Source organism: Salmo salar, chromosome ssa18 (assembly GCF_905237065.1).
Source record: "Salmo salar chromosome ssa18, Ssal_v3.1, whole genome shotgun sequence".
Taxonomy (NCBI): Eukaryota; Metazoa; Chordata; class Actinopteri; order Salmoniformes; family Salmonidae; genus Salmo; species Salmo salar.
In genome coordinates, this window is record NC_059459.1 from 68,547,396 (window position 1) to 68,568,306 (window position 20,911).

Here is a 20,911-nt window from a genome sequence, read left to right on the forward strand (position 1 = left end):
GCCTCACACACAGCCTGGTATTATACACAGAGACAAGGCAACACCAGTGTTATACTGTAGCAACAGGGTTTTATTTGGCCATAAATCTCATATGTTGAATCAATAATATACACAATATATACAGAATGCGAACGCACAGTCCGGGTTGAGGTTTCTTCATTCTTGCAGCGAGCAGAGGTTGGCAGAGCATCATTTGCCTCCGTTCATCAGTGTCATGGATGGATCCTGTCAATCTCCCACACACACACACCACCTGCAGTGGAGGGTCGGGGGACCTGGTGTTACTATGGCAACAGCTCCCCCTCTCTGTCCATCCATCCACTGTCCAAGTCAGATGATCTTTCTGTCTTTCTCATCTGCGCCAGTACTGAGGAGAGATAGGAGACAGACAACACCGTTAGCCGACACAAGAGACAGGAGACAGACAACACCGTTAGCCGACACGAGAGATAGGAGACAGACAACACCGTTAGCCGACACGAGAGACAGGAGACAGACAACACCGTTAGCCGACACGAGAGATAGGAGACGGACAACACCGTTAGCCGACACGAGAGATAGGAGACGGACAACACCGTTAGCCGACACGAGAGATAGGAGACAGACAACACCGTTAGCCGACACTAGAGATAGGAGACAGACAACACCGTTAGCCGACACGAGAGATAGGAGACAGACAACACCGTTAGCCGACATGAGAGATAGGAGACAGACAACACCGTTAGCCGACACAAGAGATAGGAGACAGACAACACCGTTAGCCGACACGAAAAATAGGAGACAGACAACACCGTTAGCCGACACTAGAGATAGGAGACAGACAACACCGTTAGCCGACACGAGTGATAGGAGACAGACAACACCGTTAGCCGACATGAGAGATAGGAGACAGACAACACCGTTAGCCGACACAAGAGATAGGAGACAGACAACACCGTTAGCCGACACGAAAAATAGGAGACAGACAACACCGTTAGCCGACAAGAGACAGGAGACAGACAACACCGTTAGCCGACACTAGAGATAGGAGACAGACAACACCGTTAGCCGACACGAGAGATAGGAGACAGACAACACCGTTAGCCGACACGAGAGATAGGAGACAGACAACACCGTTAGCCGACACGAGAGATAGGAGACAGACAACACCGTTAGCCGACACGAGAGATAGGAGACAGACAACACCGTTAGCCGACACTAGAGATCGGAGACAGACAACACCGTTAGCCGACACGAGAGATAGGAGACAGACAACACCGTTAGCCGACACTAGAGATCGGAGACAGACAACACCGTTAGCCAACACTAGAGATAGGAGACAGACAACACCGTTAGCCAACACTAGAGATCGGAGACAGACAACACCGTTAGCCGACACTAGAGATAGGAGACAGACAACACCGTTAGCCGACACGAGAGATAGGAGACAGACAACACCGTTAGCCGACAGGAGACAGACAACACCGTTAGCCGACACTAGAGATAGGAGACAGACAACACCGTTAGCCGACACAAGAGATAGGAGACAGACAACACCGTTAGCCGACACGAGAGATAGGAGACAGACAACACCGTTAGCCGACACGAGAGACAGGAGACAGACAACACCGTTAGCCGACACGAGAGACAGGAGACAGACAACACCCTTAGCCGACACGAGAGATAGGAGACGGACAACACCGTTAGCCGACACGAGAGATAGGAGACGGACAACACCGTTAGCCGACACGAGAGATAGGAGACGGACAACACCGTTAGCCGACACGAGAGATAGGAGACAGACAACACCGTTAGCCGACACTAGAGATAGGAGACAGACAACACCGTTAGCCGACACGAGAGATAGGAGACAGACAACACCGTTAGCCGACACGAGAGATAGGAGACAGACAACACCATTAGCCGACAAGAGACAGGAGACAGACAACACCGTTAGCCGACACTAGAGATAGGAGACAGACAACACCGTTAGCCGACACGAGAGATAGGAGACAGACAACACCGTTAGCCGACACAAGAGACAGAAGACAGACAACACCATTAGCCGACACAAGAGACAGGAGACAGACAACACCGTTAGCTGACAGGAGAGACAGGAGACAGACAACACCGTTAGCCGACACTAGAGATAGGAGACAGACAACACCGTTAGCCGACACGAGAGATAGGAGACAGACAACACCGTTAGCCGACACGAGAGATAGCAGACAGACAACACCGTTAGCCGACACGAGAGATAGGAGACAGACAACACCGTTAGCCGACACGAGAGATAGGAGACAGACAACACCGTTAGCCGACACGATAGATAGGAGACAGACAACACCGTTAGCCGACACGAGAGATAGGAGACAGACAACACCGTTAGCCGACAGGAGAGATAGGAGACAGACAACATCGTTAGCCGACACTAGAGACAGGAGACAGACAACACCGTTAGCCGACACGAGAGATAGGAGACAGACAACACCGTTAGCCGACACTAGAGATCGGAGACAGACAACACCGTTAGCCGACACGATAGGAGACAGACAACACCGTTAGCCGACACTAGAGATCGGAGACAGACAACACCGTTAGCCAACACTAGAGATAGGAGACAGACAACACCGTTAGCCGACACGAGAGATAGGAGACAGACAACACCGTTAGCCGACAGGAGACAGACAACACCGTTAGCCGACACTAGAGATAGGAGACAGACAACACCGTTAGCTGACACAAGAGATAGGAGACAGACAACACCGTTAGCCGACACGAGAGATAGGAGACAGACAACACCGTTAGCCGACACGAGAGACAGGAGACAGACAACACCGTTAGCCGACACGAGAGATAGGAGACAGACAACACCGTTAGCCGACACGAGAGACAGGAGACAGACAACACCGTTAGCCGACACGAGTGACAGGAGACAGACAACACCGTTAGCCGACACGAGAGATAGGAGACAGACAACACCGTTAGCCGACACAAGAGATAGGAGACAGACAACACCGTTAGCCGACACGAGAGACAGGAGACAGACAACACCCTTAGCCGACACGAGAGATAGGAGACAGACAACACCGTTAGCCGACACTAGAGATAGGAGACAGACAACACCGTTAGCCGACACTAGAGATAGGAGACAGACAACACCGTTAGCCGACACTCACGCCAACACACTTGTCATGTAGACGCTTAACACATGTAAACACAAATATTTACCAACCCATGACACCTAAACATCATACCTCAAACATACCTAATTTGCACACACTGTATATAGACTTTTTCTCTATTGTGTTATTGACTGTATGTTTGTTTATTCCATGTGTAACTCTGTGTTGTTTGTGTCGCATTGCTTTGCTTTATCTTGGCCAGGTCGCAGTTGTAAATGAGAACTTGTTCTCAACTGGCCTACCTGGTTAAATAAAGGTGAAATAAATAAAAATAAAAAATAAACTTGTAAAAGTACCTCAAACCAGGTAGTCATTGTTGTAGAATTTTGTAGAAAATAGAATTTGTTCTTAAAGACTATTAAGGACACATACATTAACACTGCTACAGGAAAGGTCAGTATAATTGTCTCAGTTTTGATACACAATACACTTCGGTTGTGACACACACACAAACACACCTGGGCAAACTTGTGTATCTGCTCTACCACGGCAGCAAACAGAGCCCCCACGCTCTCATCAATCAGACTCTGCATGTAGTGAACGGCCTCCTCGTCCGACAGGTCCAATCGGAACTTGTCCTGCACCTGGAGGGGGAGGAGACAGAATGTTCAGGGGAGAGATAAATCCTGGTTAGATACATTCATTGGGTTTGTTCTTTCATGTGGAGACACGTAAAATCCACACACAAGTGTACATTACAGTATGTCTGCAGAGTGAAAAACACACACAGTATTTCCCACCCACCTTCTTAACAGTCTTGTCAGGCTCCAGGGCGATGTCAGGAATGTTGGCGTCCACCATGAGAGAGAACAAATTCAGGATGAGGTTAGAGTACCTGGAGAGAGAGAGACAAGATTGAGAGAAATGAAAAAGGTTCATCACAGCTGATACAATTGTGTGTGTGTATACTGTGTGTGTGTATACTATGTGTGGGTGTGTATACTGTGTTTGTGTATACTGTGTGTATGTCCTACCTCCTGAGGTGAAGGAAGGCTGTGTAACACTGTTTCCTGAACTCCTGGTACTGTTCACTCTGCATGCCGCCCATCCCCTCCACCATCTCCTTACTCAGCTTCATGGGGGGAGGCAGGGGCTTGGGGTCACGACCCAGGATGTAGCCAAAGTCTATGTGGAATAACTTTCCTGAAATAGGAAGATGGAAAGGTATTCAATCAATGAAATGTATTCATAAAGCCCTTTTAACAACAGCAGTTGTCACCGTGTATTTAGTCATGCAGAACAGAGTAGAGTAGCTTTTGAAGGAAAGAACTAGTGATCAGACAATGTACAAATCCAACCACAGTGTGCTGGAGGTACATGACACATAATTCCTATAGACTCACCAGTCTTTGTGAGGAGCAGGTTGTCCAAGTGTCTGTCTCCCACACCCAGGATGTATGTGATGACACAGTAACCGGCTGGAAAAAGAATGACAAAACGACATCTCAGTAGTCATCCAAAAACACACATTAGGATGCTGAAAACAGAGGGCACCATGCCAACCCGTTGAATGGCCTACTTCTTGAAGTTCTATTTTGGGAAGAAATGTTGTTTTACCCTTAAAGGCGCAGTAGGCAGCTTTTTGTGCGACCCACCAAATTCACATAGAAATGTGAGTTCTTAATCTGTCATTCTCATTGACAGCAAGTCAGAAGCGGTATATCCGTTCTATGTGCACTATTTCTATGCTTCTCTTAATTTTTGTTTTTCTGTCGGTTTTGTTCACCAGCTTCAAAAAGCTGCAAAAATGTTAGGTTATTGAAAATATATTTCACAGAGATTTAGATGGTACAATGATTCTCTACACTATGCTTGTTTTGTCACCAACTGAAATTAAGCTAAACATTCACATTTTTGCAACCAGGAAATGGCGGAGCGATTTCTGCATACTGTATCTTTGAGTGTGTGTACATTACTGCATTTAAATGTGGGATATTGTTTTTCAACAGGAAAAGTTTAAAAAATAGCTGGAGTGCGTCTTTAATGTCACCCACACCAAGCCCTGGGATTGGTCCGAGACAGTGAGGTGGGAGGGTGTTAGTAGCAGTAGACTCACCACAGCTCTTGACGTAGGTGTCCATCACCTCAGAGCTGATGCCATAGGGCCCCTTATCACTGGGGGCGTGTTTTCTGAAGAAACTCTATAGAGACACAGTACAAAAGGAGAGAAAAGATAGTGTGTAATGTGTAAGACTATCACTTATAAGAAGCTACGGCAGACATGATATCACAAGACAGGCCTACCGACACAGACATGATATCACAAGACAGGCCTACCGACACAGAGATGATATCACAAGACAGGCCTACCGACACAGACATGATATTACAGGACAGGCCTACCGACACAGACATGATATCACAGGACAGGCCTACCGACACAGACATGATATCACAAGACAGGCCTACCGACACAGACATGATATCACAAGACAGGCCTACCGACACAGACATGATATCACAGGACAGGCCTACCGACACAGACATGATATCACAGGACAGGCCTACCGATAGACATGACATATTAAGACAGGTCTACAGACACAGACATGATATCACAGGACAGGCCTACCGATAGACATGACATATTAAGACAGGTCTACAGACACAGACATGATATCACAAGACAGGCCTACCGATAGACATGACATATTAAGACAGGTCTACAGACACAGACATGATATCACAAGAGGCCTACCGATAGACATGACATATTAAGACAGGTCTACAGACACAGACATGATATCACAAGACAGGACCACCGATAGACATGACATATTAAGACAGGTCTACAGACACAGACGTACACAGAGTGAAGATGGTAGACAAACATCTACTATACGATACAATGGTAAATAGGCTCTTAGACAGAAATATCTTGATCTCCTACCTGGATGTTTCCTTCAGTGGCCAGAACCTCAGCCACAGGCACCGACTGGACAAACTGCATGAACCCTAAAGGAACAACAGCACCCAGATCAGAGGTTAAAGGTCAGAAGTCACTTCCTGAGACAGTATTCGATCTCTACATCATTGGTGCTCACCATGCTTGGTGCTTGTGGCCAGCACTTTGTAAGGCGTCAACTTCAGATCTAGATTCTCTTTCCTCAGCAGCTGAGAGAATTTCCATCAGATTTCCATTAACAACACACAGCCACTTAACCTTCTGAGTCAGGATAAAATAAACAGCAGTCTGTTTGGCAGTAATGTTTGTCTCTGACTTTGTCCATAATAATACAGTATTATGTTTATATGATATGATAATAATATGTTGATAATATGGTAATAATAGGTTTATATGGTAATAATACGTTACTTTCTGACCTTGTCCATGAGAGAGATGATCTGTAGGATGAGCTGGTCTTGTCTCAGGTCGTCTCCATGTTTAAAGATGACAGGATACATCTTCCCTTCCTCAGCCTTGAAGATCAGCTTGGCTGGCATCAGAGCACTCTATAATACACAGAGATAGAGTGACGAGATTACAGAAACACATAAAGGTACATTATCACGTACCCATTACACTATCACACAGCAAGCATTGTCTATGTATGGCCCAAAAACTACTACTACACACTAATCCGGGGGAGAGGTAGAGGTGGAGCAGGAATAAAAGATGAGAGGGAGGAGAAAGAAGAGGTTGAGAGGGAGGAGAAAAGGAGAAGAGCGAGAGAGGAAGAAAGAGATAGGAGGTTGAGAGGATGGGGATGGAAGGTGATGTACCTTGAACAGCGTGGCGGTGTCTGGCACGATGCCTCTGATTCTCACCGAGGGTTCCAGAGGCAGAGGGATGGGGTCAATCTCACACAGGTTCACCTTCTCATTGTCCGCCAGCAGAGCCTGCAGTCGCTCCGTCTGAAACACAGGGGGCGCCACTGTCAACCATCCCAATCATAACACCATATAGTCACAAGGAAGGAAGACTTTGTGTGTGTGTGTGTGTGTGTGTGTGTGTGTGTGTGTGTGTGTGTGTGTGTGTGTGTGTGTGTGTGTGTGTGTGTGTGTGTGTGTGTGTGTCTGTGCGAGATAAATCTCCCATACCTTCTTCTTGCGGTTGCCGCTCTCTCTCTGCACAGCCTTCATCAGCTGTACTAGTCTGTCCACAAACGTCTGCTGGGACGCCAGGAGAGACCGCATCACCCTCACACTCTTATCACCCTGGAGAGAGAGAGAGGGAAGGGGTCAAATAAAAGAGAGGAGGAAATGAGTTCTACTCATGGTAACCAATCATAAACACTCCAGTGTTTCTTCAACATACTGTGCCGTATCACTCACTGTACATGCAAATTCATAGTGCTGAACTTTCAAATTACAAACGGCAAGATGAAGTAAGATAGGAGTTGTGAAAGACAGACCTTGAGCAGTGCTTGGCTGAACCTCCCGATGACGTTGAGGTACATATTGTGGGTCTTCAGGTCTCTCTGCTGGGTGTCCTGGTCTTCACACTCCACTATTACATACCTGAAAGGGTTCACACAGATTTAGCACACACACACGTAGGCTACATACAGTTGAAGTTGGAAGTTTACATACACTTAGGTTGGCGTCATTAAAACTCGTTTTTCAACCACTCCACAAATTTCTTGTTAACTAACTATAGTTTTGGCAAGTCGGTTAGGACATCTACTTTGTGCATGACACAATAGATTTTTCCAACAATTGTTTACAGACAGATTATTTCACTGTATCACAATTCCAGTGGGTCAGAAGTTTACATACACTAAGTTGACTGTGCCTTTAAACAGCTTGGAAAATTCCAGATAATGATATCATGGCTTTAGAAGCTTCTGATAGGCTAATTGACATCATTTGAGTCAATTGGAGGTGTACCTATGGATGTATTTCAAGGCCTACCTTCAAACTCAGTGCCTCTTTGCTTGACATCATGGGAAAATCAAAAGAAATCAGCCAAGACCTCAGAAAAAGAATTGTAGACCTCCACGAGTCTGGTTCATCCTTGGGAGCAATTTCCAAACGCCTGAAGGTACCACGTTCATCTGTACAAACAATAGTACGCAAGTATAAACACCATCGGACCACGCAGCCGTCATACCACTCAGGAAGGAGACGTGTTCTGTCTCCTAGAGATGAATGTACTTTGGTGCGAAAAGTGCAAATTAATCCCAGAATAACAGCAAAGGACCTTGTGAAAATGCTGGAGGATACAGGTACAAAAGTATCTATATCCACAGTAAAGCGAGTCCTATATCAACATAACCTGAAAGGCCGCTCAGCAAGGAAGAAGCCACTGCTCCAAAACCGCCATAAAAAAGCCAGACTAAGGTTTGCAACTGCACTTGGGGACAAAGATCGTACTTTTTGGAGAAATGTCCTCTGGTCTGATGAAACAAAAAGAGAACTGTTTGGCCACAATGACCATCGTTATGTTTGGAGGAAAAAGGGGGAGGCTTGCAAGCCGAGGAACACCATCCCAACCATTAAGCACAGGGGTGGCAGCATCATGTTGTGGGGGTGCTTTGCTGCAGGAGGGACTGGTGCACTTCACAAAATAGATGGCTTCATGAGGGAGGAAAATTATGTGGATATATTGAAGCAACATCTCAAGACATCAGTCAGGAAGTTAAAGCTTGGTCGCAAATGGTTCTTCCAAATCGACAATGACCCCAAGCATCCTTCCAAAGTTGTGGCAAAATGGCTTAAGGACAACAAAGTCAAGGTATTGGAGTGGCCATCACAAAGCCCTGACCTCAATCCCATAGAAAATATGTGGGCAGAACTAAAAAATCGTGTGCGAGCAAGGAGGCCTACAAACCTGACTCAGTTACACCAGTTCTGTCAGGAGGAATGGGCCAAAATTCACCCAACTTATTGTGGGAAGCTCGTGGAAGGCTACCCAAAACGTTTGACCCACGTTAAACAATTTAAAGGCAATGCTACCAAATACTAATTGAGTGTATGTAAACGTTTGACCCACTGGGAATGTGATGAAAGAAATAAAAGCTGAAATAATCATTCCCTCTACTATTATTCTGACAGTTCACATTCTTAAAATAAAGTGGTGATCCTAACTTTTTACTAGGATTAAATGTCAGGAATTGTGAAAAACTGAGTATAAATGTATTTGGCTAAGGTGTATGTAAACTTCCGACTTCAACTGTATATACACACACAGAAAGTATGTGATCCTCACCAGTACAGATAGTTGGCCAGTGTTGAGTTCTTACAAGCACGTGAGATGAGGAAGGTACACAGGTCCTGCTGTAGAAGACAAATAACATTGAGTTATATACCGTACTAAACATATTAGTTATATACCGTACTAAACATATTATTTATATACCCTACTAAACATATTAGTTATATATACCGTACTAAACACATTAGTTATATATACCGTACTAAACATATTAGTTATATACCCTACTAAACATATTAGTTATATACCCTACTAAACATATTAGTTATATACCCTACTAAACATATTAGTTATATACCCTACTAAACATATTAGTTATATACCGTACTAAACATATTAGTTATATACCGTACTAAACATATTATTTATATACCCTACTAAACATATTAGTTACACTTATATATACCGTACTAAACATATTAGTTATATACCCTACTAAACATATTAGTTATATACCCTACTAAACATATTAGTTATATACCCTACTAAACATATTAGTTATATACCCTACTAAACATATTAGTTATATACCCTACTAAACATATTAGTTATATACCCTACTAAACATATTAGTTATATACCCTACTAAACATATTAGTTATATACCCTACTAAACATATTAGTTATATACCCTACTAAACATATTAGTTATATACCCTACTAAACATATTAGTTATATACCCTACTAAACATATTAGTTATATACCCTACTAAACATATTAGTTATATACCCTACTAAACATATTAGTTATATACCCTACTAAACATATTAGTTATATACCCTACTAAACATATTAGTTATATACCCTACTAAACATAACAGAAAATACTTATCAGCCCAACTTCAATTATTTTCATCTCTTACCTCCAGGTTCTCGCTGGCCGCCCCTTCTTTTCCTTTCTGGACAGGTGAGGGCACCGCTGGAGCAGTCAAGATCTGGGGACTGGAGACACACAACCAGTTCATATTACACTGTTAGAACACAGTCATGATAAACAATTCTATATATTAAAAACAATCTAAATGCAGAAGGTCAACAAATTCTGAACTGGAACGTTTACCTGACCTTTTTTAAAAGAACACACATTTCTGTTTCATGTTTTAAAATATTTCCTGTTTTCGTGCCTAATGGTCTACTCTACAAAGCCAGTCGTCCACCCTTACAGACCCCCCTCTCACCTGTCCAGGTCCCCCAGGGTGGAGCTCTCTCCCAGGCCTTGGCTGTCCCTCTTGCTGCCTGGCTCCAGCCCTCCCTGGATGTCAGTGAAGATCTCGTATTTCAGAGCCTGGACCAGCTGGAGAAGGTACATCAGCAGATCCTGGAGCACAGGGGGAGAGACGTTGGTGTTAGTGTGTGTGTGTACATACTGCATATTTATGGCTCTGCTGTGTCACTCTACAAACACACACACACACACCCCACCCCACCTCCAAACACCTCAACACACTCCCCCTACTCCACCTACCTCGTCATCGGCCTGCTGCAGCCTGGTCACAGCGTAGCGTCGTACGGTGGGGTTGGTGAACTGGGAGGAGAGCAGCTCCAGGGAGTCCTCTACGTCCATGGGCCTCCACTTCCCCAGCAGCTCAAGGGCCTGCTTAGCCTCCCCGGGCAGGGCCCAGTTCACACACTTCAGGAACTTAGTCAGCGCCTGGAGGGGGACAGCGGAGAGGAGAGGGGAGAGGAGAGAGGAGAGGGGAGAGGGGAGGGGAGAGAGGAGAGGGGAGAGAGGAGGGGGACAGGGGAGAGGAGAGAGGAGGGGGACAGGGGAGAGGAGAGAGGAGAGAGGAGAGAGGAGAGGGGAGAGGGGAGAGAGGGAGAGAGGAGAGGGGAGAGGGGAGAGAGGAGAGAGGAGAGGGGAGAGGGGAGAGAGGAGAGGGGAGAGAGGAGGGGGACAGGAGAGAGGAGGGGGACAGGGGAGAGGAGAGAGGAGAGGGGAGAGAGGAGAGAGGAGAGGGGAGAGAGGAGAGAGGAGAGAGGAGAGAGGAGAGAGGAGGAGAGGGGAGAGAGGAGAGAGGAGAGAGGAGAGAGGAGAGGAGAGAGGAGAGAGGAGAGAGGAGAGAGGAGAGGGGAGAGGGGAGAGGGGAGAGAGGAGAGAGGAGAGAGGAGGAGTGCTTCGTTAATTAGCTTCTTAGACCAGCGCGTTAACAGAGATGGAACGTCCTTGAGTGTTGTGGTGAAAATAGGGCTTTGGGTTTTTCCTGTCCAGGAACAACTCTGGGCCCTAGTTATACTGGGACCATGCTTAAACTAGGATTGTTTCCTGGTCAGGAAAACTCAGGGCCCTAGATGCTGTCCAACTTTGTTTCCGTTTTTGTAGGGAAATATATATAAATCTAAAATATATTCTGCTGTAAACACACAAACACTGTCCATGTGTCCGCACACTACACACAAAGAAATGGCCCATGGGACAATAAAAGATGTTGAAGCATAGCAGGATACACACCTTCTCCTGAGTGGTGAGGTAGTAACGGAACTTCCACACCAGGTCCTGTTCCTCAGAGCTCAGCTGCTTCGTTGGGGGGTAATTCACTATGACCTATAGATAGATAGATAGATAGATAGATAGATAGACAGACAGACAGACAGACAGACAGACAGACAGACAGACAGACAGACAGACAGACAGACAGACACACACACACACACACGGTTGAGTCTACTGCTAACATCCGACACATTCACATCGCGAGCACACGCACGCACGCACGCACGCACGCACGCACACACACACACACACACACACACACACACACACACACACACACACGCACACGCACACGCACACGCACACGCACACGACACACACAGACACACACAGACACGCACACAGACACACACGCGCGGTTGCTGTCGAGTAACGGTACTGACGTTGAGCTGGTCTCGTGTGGCAGCGTTAGGCTTTAGGTCGTGGTCTGACGGTCCGCACCGTAGGCTACGGGCTAGCTTATGGTGCTTGCTCTCCACAAGGTTCTCCTATAGCAGGGAAAGAATCAATACAATGCATTCAACTCAATACATGATCAATATGTCGATAACTGAACGTCTCCCTTTGTGTGTGTGTGTTTCTCACCATGCACATCTGAGGGTCGGGGACTTTGACGATGTCAGCGCTGATGAGCACAGGTGAGGCGTCATCTCCATCCTGGAAGGGGAGGAGTTCAAGTCAATCAGCAACCACATCACCATGGCCATCAACCAATCAATAATCCCTTTCAGAACTACCACAGTATTTTAATGCCACAAAAACGTAATACCAACCGTGTGTGTGTGTGTGTGTGTGTGTGTGTGTGTGTCTACAGTACCTACCTTCTCATAATAGACAATACTGTACTCTGGCTTTTCACCAGTTTTGACACGAGGAAACTCCACCATTAGGTACATGAAGTTGGAACTGCGTTTCTCCCTCTGTGGGAACACAAACATACGACTGACTTTTGCTAGAGGAAGATAACACAGCAGTGTAGAGAAAGGAGAGATGAATATCTTTACATATTCACACGCAAAAGTATTTGTGATGGATGGGCTCTGACCCAACTGATTGTAAGTGTATGATGCAATATATGATTTATAGTGATTGAAAGAACTGGCCCCAGATCCTCTAACTCACCTCATTGATCATCTCTATTTCTCTGAAGGTGAGACGGTCCAACCAGTCTACCTTCACCATGTGACCCTGCCGGTGGGCCTTGGTCAGCTAGAAGGAGAGAATGAAGAGAGTAGAGGGAGAGGAACGGCGGAAAAGAAAGACGGAGCAGTGGAGGAAAGATGTAGTGAGGTTAGGAATAGAGGATGCAACAGAGGTGTAGCAGAGATGTGCAGAGAGCTCGCTCGGCCAATCAGAGCGCAGTTTTGGGTGCCAGCGGCCAATCCAGCGCAACGGAAGTACGGAACAGAAACTCAGCAGCCAATCCCCTCAGCGTCAGTGTGTGTGTCCGGGGCACACAAGAACACCATTCACCAGGGCTGTTATAACTCATCCGGAACTTGGTACAGTTCATTTTCACTATTTACAATCAGTCTACACACTCGTGGGTCTACAGTGCCTTCCAAAAGTATTAACACCCCTTAACTTTTTGTTGTTGTGTTACAGCCTAAATGTAAAATGGATTCAATTTAGAATGTCACCGGTCTACACACAATACCCTATAATGTCAAAGTGGAAAATTTTTACAAAATAATAAAAAATGTAAAGTATGCAGTCAATAAGTTTTCAACCCCTTTGTTATGGCAAGCCTACATAAGTTCAGGAGTAAAAATGTGCTTAACAAGTCACAATAAGTTGTATGGACTCACTCTGTTCAATAATAGTATTTAACATGATTTCTGTACCCCACACACAAATCTGTAAGGTCCCTCAGTCTAGCAGCAAATTTCAAACACAAATACAACCACAAAGACCAGGGACATTTTCCTATGCCTCGCAAAGTAGGGCACCTATTCGTAGATGGGTAAAATAAAAATAAAAAAGCAGACAATGAATGAGCATGGTGAAGTTATGAATTACTCTTTGGATGGTGTATCCCTACAGAAATACAGGCATCCTTCCTCAGTTGCCGGAGAGGAAGGAAACCGCTCACGGAATTTCACCATGAGGCCAATGGTGACAGAGTTTAATGGCTGTTATAGGAGAAAACTGAGGATGGATCAACAACATTGTAGTTACTCCACAATACTAATCTAAACGACAGAGTGAAAAGAAGGAAGCATGTACAGAATAAAAATATTCCTGTTTGCAATAAGGCACTAATGTAAAACTGAAAAAAAGGCAAAGAAATGTACCTTACGTCCTGAATACAAAGCGTTATGTTTAGGGAAAATCCAAGACAACCCATATTTTCAAGCATGGTGGTGGCTGAACCATGTTATGGGTATGCTTGTCATCGTCAAGATCTAGGGAGATTTATAGGATAAGTAGAAACGGAATAGAGCTAAACACAGGCAAAATCCTATAGGAAAAGCTGGTTCAGTCTGCTTCCAACAGACACTGGGAGACAAATTCACCTTTCAGCAGGACAATAACCTAAAACACAAGGCCAAATATACTCTGTAGTTACATATCAAGCTGACATTGAATATTCCTGAGTGGCCTAGTTACAGTTTTGACTTAAATCGGCTTGAAAATGGCTGTCTGGAAATGATTAAGAACCAACTTGATAGAGCTTGAATACCTTTTTAATAACAATACTAAATATTATACAATCCAGGTGTGCAAAGCTCTTAGAGACTTACCCAGAAAGACTCACAACTGTAATGGCTGCCAAAGGTGATTCTAACATGTGACTGTGAATACTTATGTAAATGAGATATTTAATTGACATATATAAACATGTTTTCACTGTCATTGTTGGGTATTGTGTGTAGATGGGTGAGAAAAAAATAAAAATGTATTCAATTCTGATTTCAGGCTGTAACACAACAAAATGTGGAATAAGTCAAGGGGTATGAATACATTCTGAAGGCACTGTAAAAACTACAAAATTAAAACAAGCACACCAAAGGCTAAAGACACATTTTGTAATAATTACTGTAACGACTGGGATTATTATATTATATGCAAAGGTGGTGCTTCTTAGTTGTTTCTCATGAAAAATGGCAGGGGGGTTGATGTACCATCTTCCTCACACACGCAAGCCATGCACACACACACACACACAACAAAAAGTCAGCAAGAAGTAGCTATAGGGCCTAATATGTGTACCAACAAAGACCAAGAGAAATACACAGGCCTACACACACACAGGCAAACACACACAGGCAAATACACACACATCCAGCATTCCGACCCTCACTCCTCTCCTTCCAATCCCTAGTACTCACATCACTGAGAAACTCCAGGTCAGAGGGCTGGAATAGACAGTGATTTAGACAGGTCCTTTCACAGGAGTATATCTCACACACACGCACGCACGCACGCACACACACACAGAGACACACCCAAACCTCCAGGGGACCCCTGACCCTGTGACTACCTTGGCCAGTCTTCCCATCTGGTCCTCTGCTAGACTGCTGCTGGTCCTACCTGGGGTGCTGGTGGGCTCCCCTCCGTCCCCCTCTACCCCAGGCCACACCTTCAGGTCATGCATCCCCTGCCGGAACATTCTGGGAGAGAGGAAGGGGAGATTGAAAGGGGATGTGAGATAGTATCGGTCAGATGGTATCAGTTTCAATAATAGCCACATACTGCTGGTCAAAAGTTTTAGAACAGCTACTCAGTGAAGACATCAAAACTAGAGGTCGACCGATTAATGAGGGCCGATTTCAAGTTTTCATAACAATCGGTAATCGGCATTTTTGGACGCCGATTATGGCCGATTACATTGCACTCTACGAGGAGACTGCATGGCAGGCTAACCCCCTGTTACGCAAGTGCAGTAAGTTGCTAGCTAGCATTAAACCTATCTTATAAAAAACAATCAATCTTAACATAATCACTAGTTAACAACATATGGTTGATGATATTACTAGTTTAACAAGCTTGTCCTGCGTTGCATATAATCGATGCGGTGCCTGTTAATTTATCATTGAATCACAGCCTACTTCGCCAAACGGGTGATGATTTAACAAGCGCATTTGCAAAAAAGCACAATCGTTGCACCAATGTACCTAACCATAAACATGGTTTCTTAAAATCTTTAAAAGACTTTCTTAAAATCAATACACAAGTATATTTTTTTAAACCTGCATATTTAGTTAAAAGAAATTAATGTTAGCAGGCAATATTAACTAGGGAAATTGTGTCACTTCTCCTGCGTTCAGTGCAAGCAGAGTCAGGGTATATGCAGCAGTTTGGGCCGCCTGGCTCGTTGCGAACTGTGTGAAGACCATTTCTTCCTAACAAAGACCATAATTAATATGCCAGAATTTTACATAATTATGACATAACATTGAAGGTTGTGCAATGTAACAGCAATATTTAGACTTAGGGTTGCCACCCGTTCGATAAAATACGGAACGGTTCCGTATTTCACTGAAAGACTAAACGTTTTGTTTTCGAAATGATAGTTTCCGGATTTGACCATATTAATGACCTAAGGCTCATATTTCTGTGTGTTTATTATAATTAAGTCTATGATTTCATATTTGATAGAGCAGTCTGACTGAGCGGTGGTAGGCAGCAGCAGGCTCGTAAGCATTCATTCAAACAGCACTTTCCCGCGTTTGCCAGCAGCTCTTCGCAATGCTTGAAGCACAGTGCTGTTTATGACTTCAAGCCTATCAACTCCCGAGATTAGGCTGGCAATACTATAGTGCCTATTAGAACATCCAATAGTCAAAGGTATATGAAATACAAATGGTATAGAGAGCAATAGTCCTATAATTCCTATAATAACGACAACCTAAAACTTCTTAACTGGGAAAACGTTAGCTTTTTTACATGGCACATATTCCACTTTTACTTTCTTCTCCAACACTGTGTTATTGCATTATTTAAACCAAATTGAACAAGTACCATTTAATTGATATTAAATAGATTTTATTTATGTATTATATTAAGTTAAAATAAAAGTGTTCATTCAGTATTGTTGTAATAGTCATTATTACAAATATATATATAAAAATTGGCCGATTAATTTGTATGGGCTTTTTTCGATCCTCCAATAATCGGTATCGGCATGGAAAATCATAATCGGTTAACCTCTAATCAAAACTATGAAATAACACATATGGAATCATGTAGTAACCAAAAAAGTGTGGAACAAATGAAAACATATTATATATTTGTGATTCTTCAAATAGCCACTATTTGCCTTGACAGCTTTGCACACTGTTGGCATTCTCTCAACCAGCTTCACCTGGAATGCTTTTCCAACAGTCTTGAAGAAGTTCCCACATATGCTGAGCACTTGTTGGCTGCTTTTCCTTCACTCTGTGGTCCGACTCATCCCAAAACATCTCAATTTGGTTGAGGTCGGGGGATTATGGAGGCCAGGTCATCTGATGCGGCACTCCATCACTCTCCTTCTTGGTAAAACAGCCCTTACACAGCCTGGAGGTGTGTTGGGTCATTGTCCTGCTGAAAAGCAAATGATATCCCCACTAAGCCCAAACCAGATGGGATGGCGTATCGCTGCAGAATGCTGTGGTAGCCATTCTGGTTAAGTGCGCCTTGAATTCTAAATAAATCACAGACAGTGTCACCAGCAAAGCACCCTACATCATAACACCTCCTCCTTCATGCTTTACGTTTGGAAATACACATGCAGAGATCATCCATTCTCCCACACCGCGTCTCACAAAGACATGGCGTTGGATCCAAAAATCTCCAATTTGGACTCCAAACCAAAGGACACATTTCCACCGGTCTAATGTCAATTGCTTGTTTTTCTTGGCCCAAGCAAGTCTCTTCTTCTTATTGGTGTCCTTTAGTAGTGGTTTCTCTGCAGCAATTAGACCATGAAGGCCTGATTCACACAGTCTCCTCTGAACAGCTGATGTTGAGATGTGTCTGTTACTTGAACTCTGTGAAGCATTTATTTGGGCTGCAATTTCTGAGGCTGGTAACTCGAATGAACGTATCCTCTGCCGCAGAGGTAACTCTGGGTCTTCCATTCCTGTGGAGGTCCTCATGAGAGCCAGTTTCATCATAGCGCTGAAGAAACTTTTAAAGTTCTTGAAATGTTTCATATTGACTGACCTTCATGTCTTAAAGTAATGATGGACTGTTGTTTCTCTTTGCTTATTTGAGCTGTTCTTGCCATAATATGTACTTGGTCTTTTACCAAATAGGGCTATCTTCTGTATACCACCCCTACCTTGTCACAACACAACTGATTGGCTCAAATGCATTAAGAAGGAAAGAAATTCCACAAATGTACTTTTAAGAAGGCACGCCTGTTAATTAAAATGCATTCTAGGTGACTATCTCATGAAGCTGGTTGAGAGAATGACAAGAGCGTGCAAAGCTGTCATCAAGGCAAAGGGTGGCAATTTGAAGAATCTCAAATATAAAATATATTTTGATTTGTTTAACACTTTTTTGGTTACTACATGATTCCATATGTGTTATTTCATAGTGTTGATGTCTTCTAGAAAATAGTAAAAATAAAGAAAAACCCTTGAATGAGTAGGTGGGCTTAAACGTTTGACCGGTAGTGTACAGTCAGCAGTATTCAGTCTGGCTTTTTTGTAACTTCCCATTCATACGCAAAGGATCTAATGTAAAATAGAATAGATAAATTATACACAGACAACACAAATCCTTCATTTTGATTTTGCCGACACAGTACAGTAATATAAAGCATTTGTCCTGTTAGTTGAGATGGACTTGGGACTCACCCATATTTGCCAAAGAGGGTGACAGTGGTTCCCCCCACAGGGGTGGCTCGGCCCGGCCCGTACACATCCCACACTGTTAGGGCCACCTGGGCACTCTGGGGCAGGTCTGGGTACTTCACTGGCAGCCTCAACCACTCATTCCAGCTGGGGGAGGGAAGAAGGGAAGAGCGAGAGTGAGAAAGAAAGAAAGTTTACAGAACAATTCACAAGGACTATATTACTTTGGATCTATTATAGTGAGATTGGACTACAATGTGAAATACAAAGCCCGGCCAGGTCAAAGAGTGGCTCAGAGCATCATTCAACTATCTCATTCAGTCTTTTAAGAGATTATGTCAATTTGGGACACTATATCCTAATAAGGGTGTCACTCACTTCCAGCGGGTGCTGAACGCCTTGTAGGAGGTGAGTACGGGCAGCGCCAGAGGTTTGCCCTCTGCAAACACCTGACAGGTAACATAGAGGTCTGAGCAGCTCTCCTGGTAGAGGCCAGAGAACCGGAGCATGGGATCCTGCAGCAGCGCCTTGTAGCTCTTCTGCTCCCTCTTGCCCTCCAAGCTGCCTCTGTGGAGGGGAGGGAGGGGGAGAGGGAGGGAGGGGGGGAAAGGGAGCGAAGGGGACAGGAGGGAGGCGGAGAGAGAGGGAGGGAGAGAAAGGGAGCGAAGGGGACAGGAGGAAGACGGAGAGAGAGGGAGGGAGAGAAAGGGAGCGAAGGGGACAGGAGGAAGACGGAGAGAGAGGGAGGGAGAGAAAGGGAGCGAAGGGGACAGGAGGAAGGCGGAGAGAGAGGGACAAGAGGGAGATGGAGCGAGGGAAAAGAGGGAGTGGAGAGGGACAAGAGGGAGAAAGGGACAGGAGGGAGGGGGAGAGAGGGAAAAAGGCAGGGGGATCATGTGAGATTAGAGACATGAGGGAGGGGAGTAGTTTGACACCACCACCACAGTTGTCCCTGGTCTTCTTTCCCTTTCAGAAACACAATTATTGCCCTCTGCTTAGCTGAGGTTCTAGAATCTAGACAAAAGTAGTAAATCAATGTTAGATCTAACACTGTGGATGACGATTTACGATATATCTATGAATGATCACCTGCAAGAATATTCATATTTGTCTTATTTACTTTCATTGCCACTCGTGATTAGATGTGTGCATGCTGCTGTGTTAAGACAACGGTTAACAATCCCCTGGCAAATTGTGACAAAATGCATCACAATATTATTCCAGTACATAACGGCCTAACTGGAAGCTCTACACTACATGGTTTGTTGAGAATTATGGACGTTATTTACGGGCCACCACAGCGGAGCCCAGCTCGTTAATAGAAGTCACGAGAGGTGCACTAAACCGATGAGCCGTCGGAATGTGCATGATGTCACGACAAGCGAATTGTGCTCCCAAATAAGAACCCTCACCGGGCACGTTATGGTGCCGTGATATCATGATGTTGCCATGCTCGCTTAGGTAAATAGAAGACAAACAACTAGGTAGAAATGATGTGACTTTTGGGCAAGCGCTGCAATCATTTTTCATCCATGCAAAGTGGCATTAGCTGGTCAACATTGGGGACTCGAGGTCCACGATGTCATTGCTGTCAACTTGTTATCAATCAAATCGTACGCAGTTACAAAGCTAGTAGTAGTTAAACTGACTGCTATTGTTTGCTTGACAGCATTATGTAAAACATTTTCTTTGCGCTATACGTTAACTTGCTACTTTAATGTGGCCAGATAGTAACCCAAGTAATAAAACACTAACATTTTCAGTTGAACATTAATATCCAAGTCACAACTGTAGACATAGTTAAATGTGTCTGTGTCCATCTTTCGTCGACTTCGTTACTCATAAATCACATCGGAAAATTGGATTGTAAGCAACTAACTTTAGCCTTCTCACAGACGGTGGGCTCGCTTGTAAGGCCTATGTGAAAAAACACATAGCAATACAGTCTCTCCACTTAGCAAAAAAATGATATACTGAAATACAGTCAGTTTATACACGAGCAGTCCAATCGAAATGTGAACTTTAATCGTCTCGATTCACGGGAATGACATTATAGCGACAGATCACTTTTCGGACATGATTTTTTTTTTTGTGAGCACCGCAAAGGCATATAAAGCTGACGTCAGGGAAAAGTAATCGATCTCTATTCCTCTGCCAATGATGGCGTGTGTTGTCAATCGTTGTTTTTTAAGGTTGATTTAGCTAGTCTGATGGTTCACTTACTTCCTGAAGAAAGGGAATTTGGGGGCCGGTTTACTGGATATAATCTTAAAGGCATAGCCAACATAAGTAAATATATGGCATTTGAT

General features: G+C 44.4%; 1 protein-coding gene across 4 annotated transcripts; it reads right to left on the reverse strand.

Moving 5' to 3' along the window:
- Nucleotides 1-49: 49 nt before the first annotated feature.
- Nucleotides 50-20,723, reverse strand: pik3c3 (phosphatidylinositol 3-kinase, catalytic subunit type 3). Of its 4 annotated transcripts, none has more exons than XM_014156226.2 (26): nt 20,358-20,721; nt 18,981-19,169; nt 18,606-18,749; nt 15,299-15,428; nt 15,147-15,173; nt 12,937-13,023; nt 12,636-12,734; nt 12,400-12,471; nt 12,198-12,302; nt 11,773-11,865; nt 10,789-10,974; nt 10,502-10,641; nt 10,187-10,265; nt 9,316-9,383; nt 7,520-7,625; nt 7,206-7,322; nt 6,888-7,019; nt 6,489-6,617; nt 6,209-6,278; nt 6,055-6,119; nt 5,221-5,305; nt 4,508-4,582; nt 4,139-4,307; nt 3,909-3,999; nt 3,623-3,748; nt 50-367 (listed from the first exon to the last, which is right to left on the reverse strand). In XM_014156226.2, the coding sequence occupies exons 1-26, from the start codon at nt 20,420-20,422 to the stop codon at nt 353-355; spliced, it is 2,664 nt and encodes an 887-aa protein (XP_014011701.1). In that variant the 5' UTR covers nt 20,423-20,721; the 3' UTR covers nt 50-352. The 4 variants fall into 4 exon arrangements, 3 of the variants coding, with proteins under 3 accessions (XP_014011701.1, XP_014011704.1, XP_014011702.1); XM_014156229.2 differs by having other exon boundaries at nt 20,482-20,719; XM_014156227.2 differs by lacking the exon at nt 15,147-15,173.
- Between the last annotated feature and the right edge of the window lie 188 nt (nt 20,724-20,911).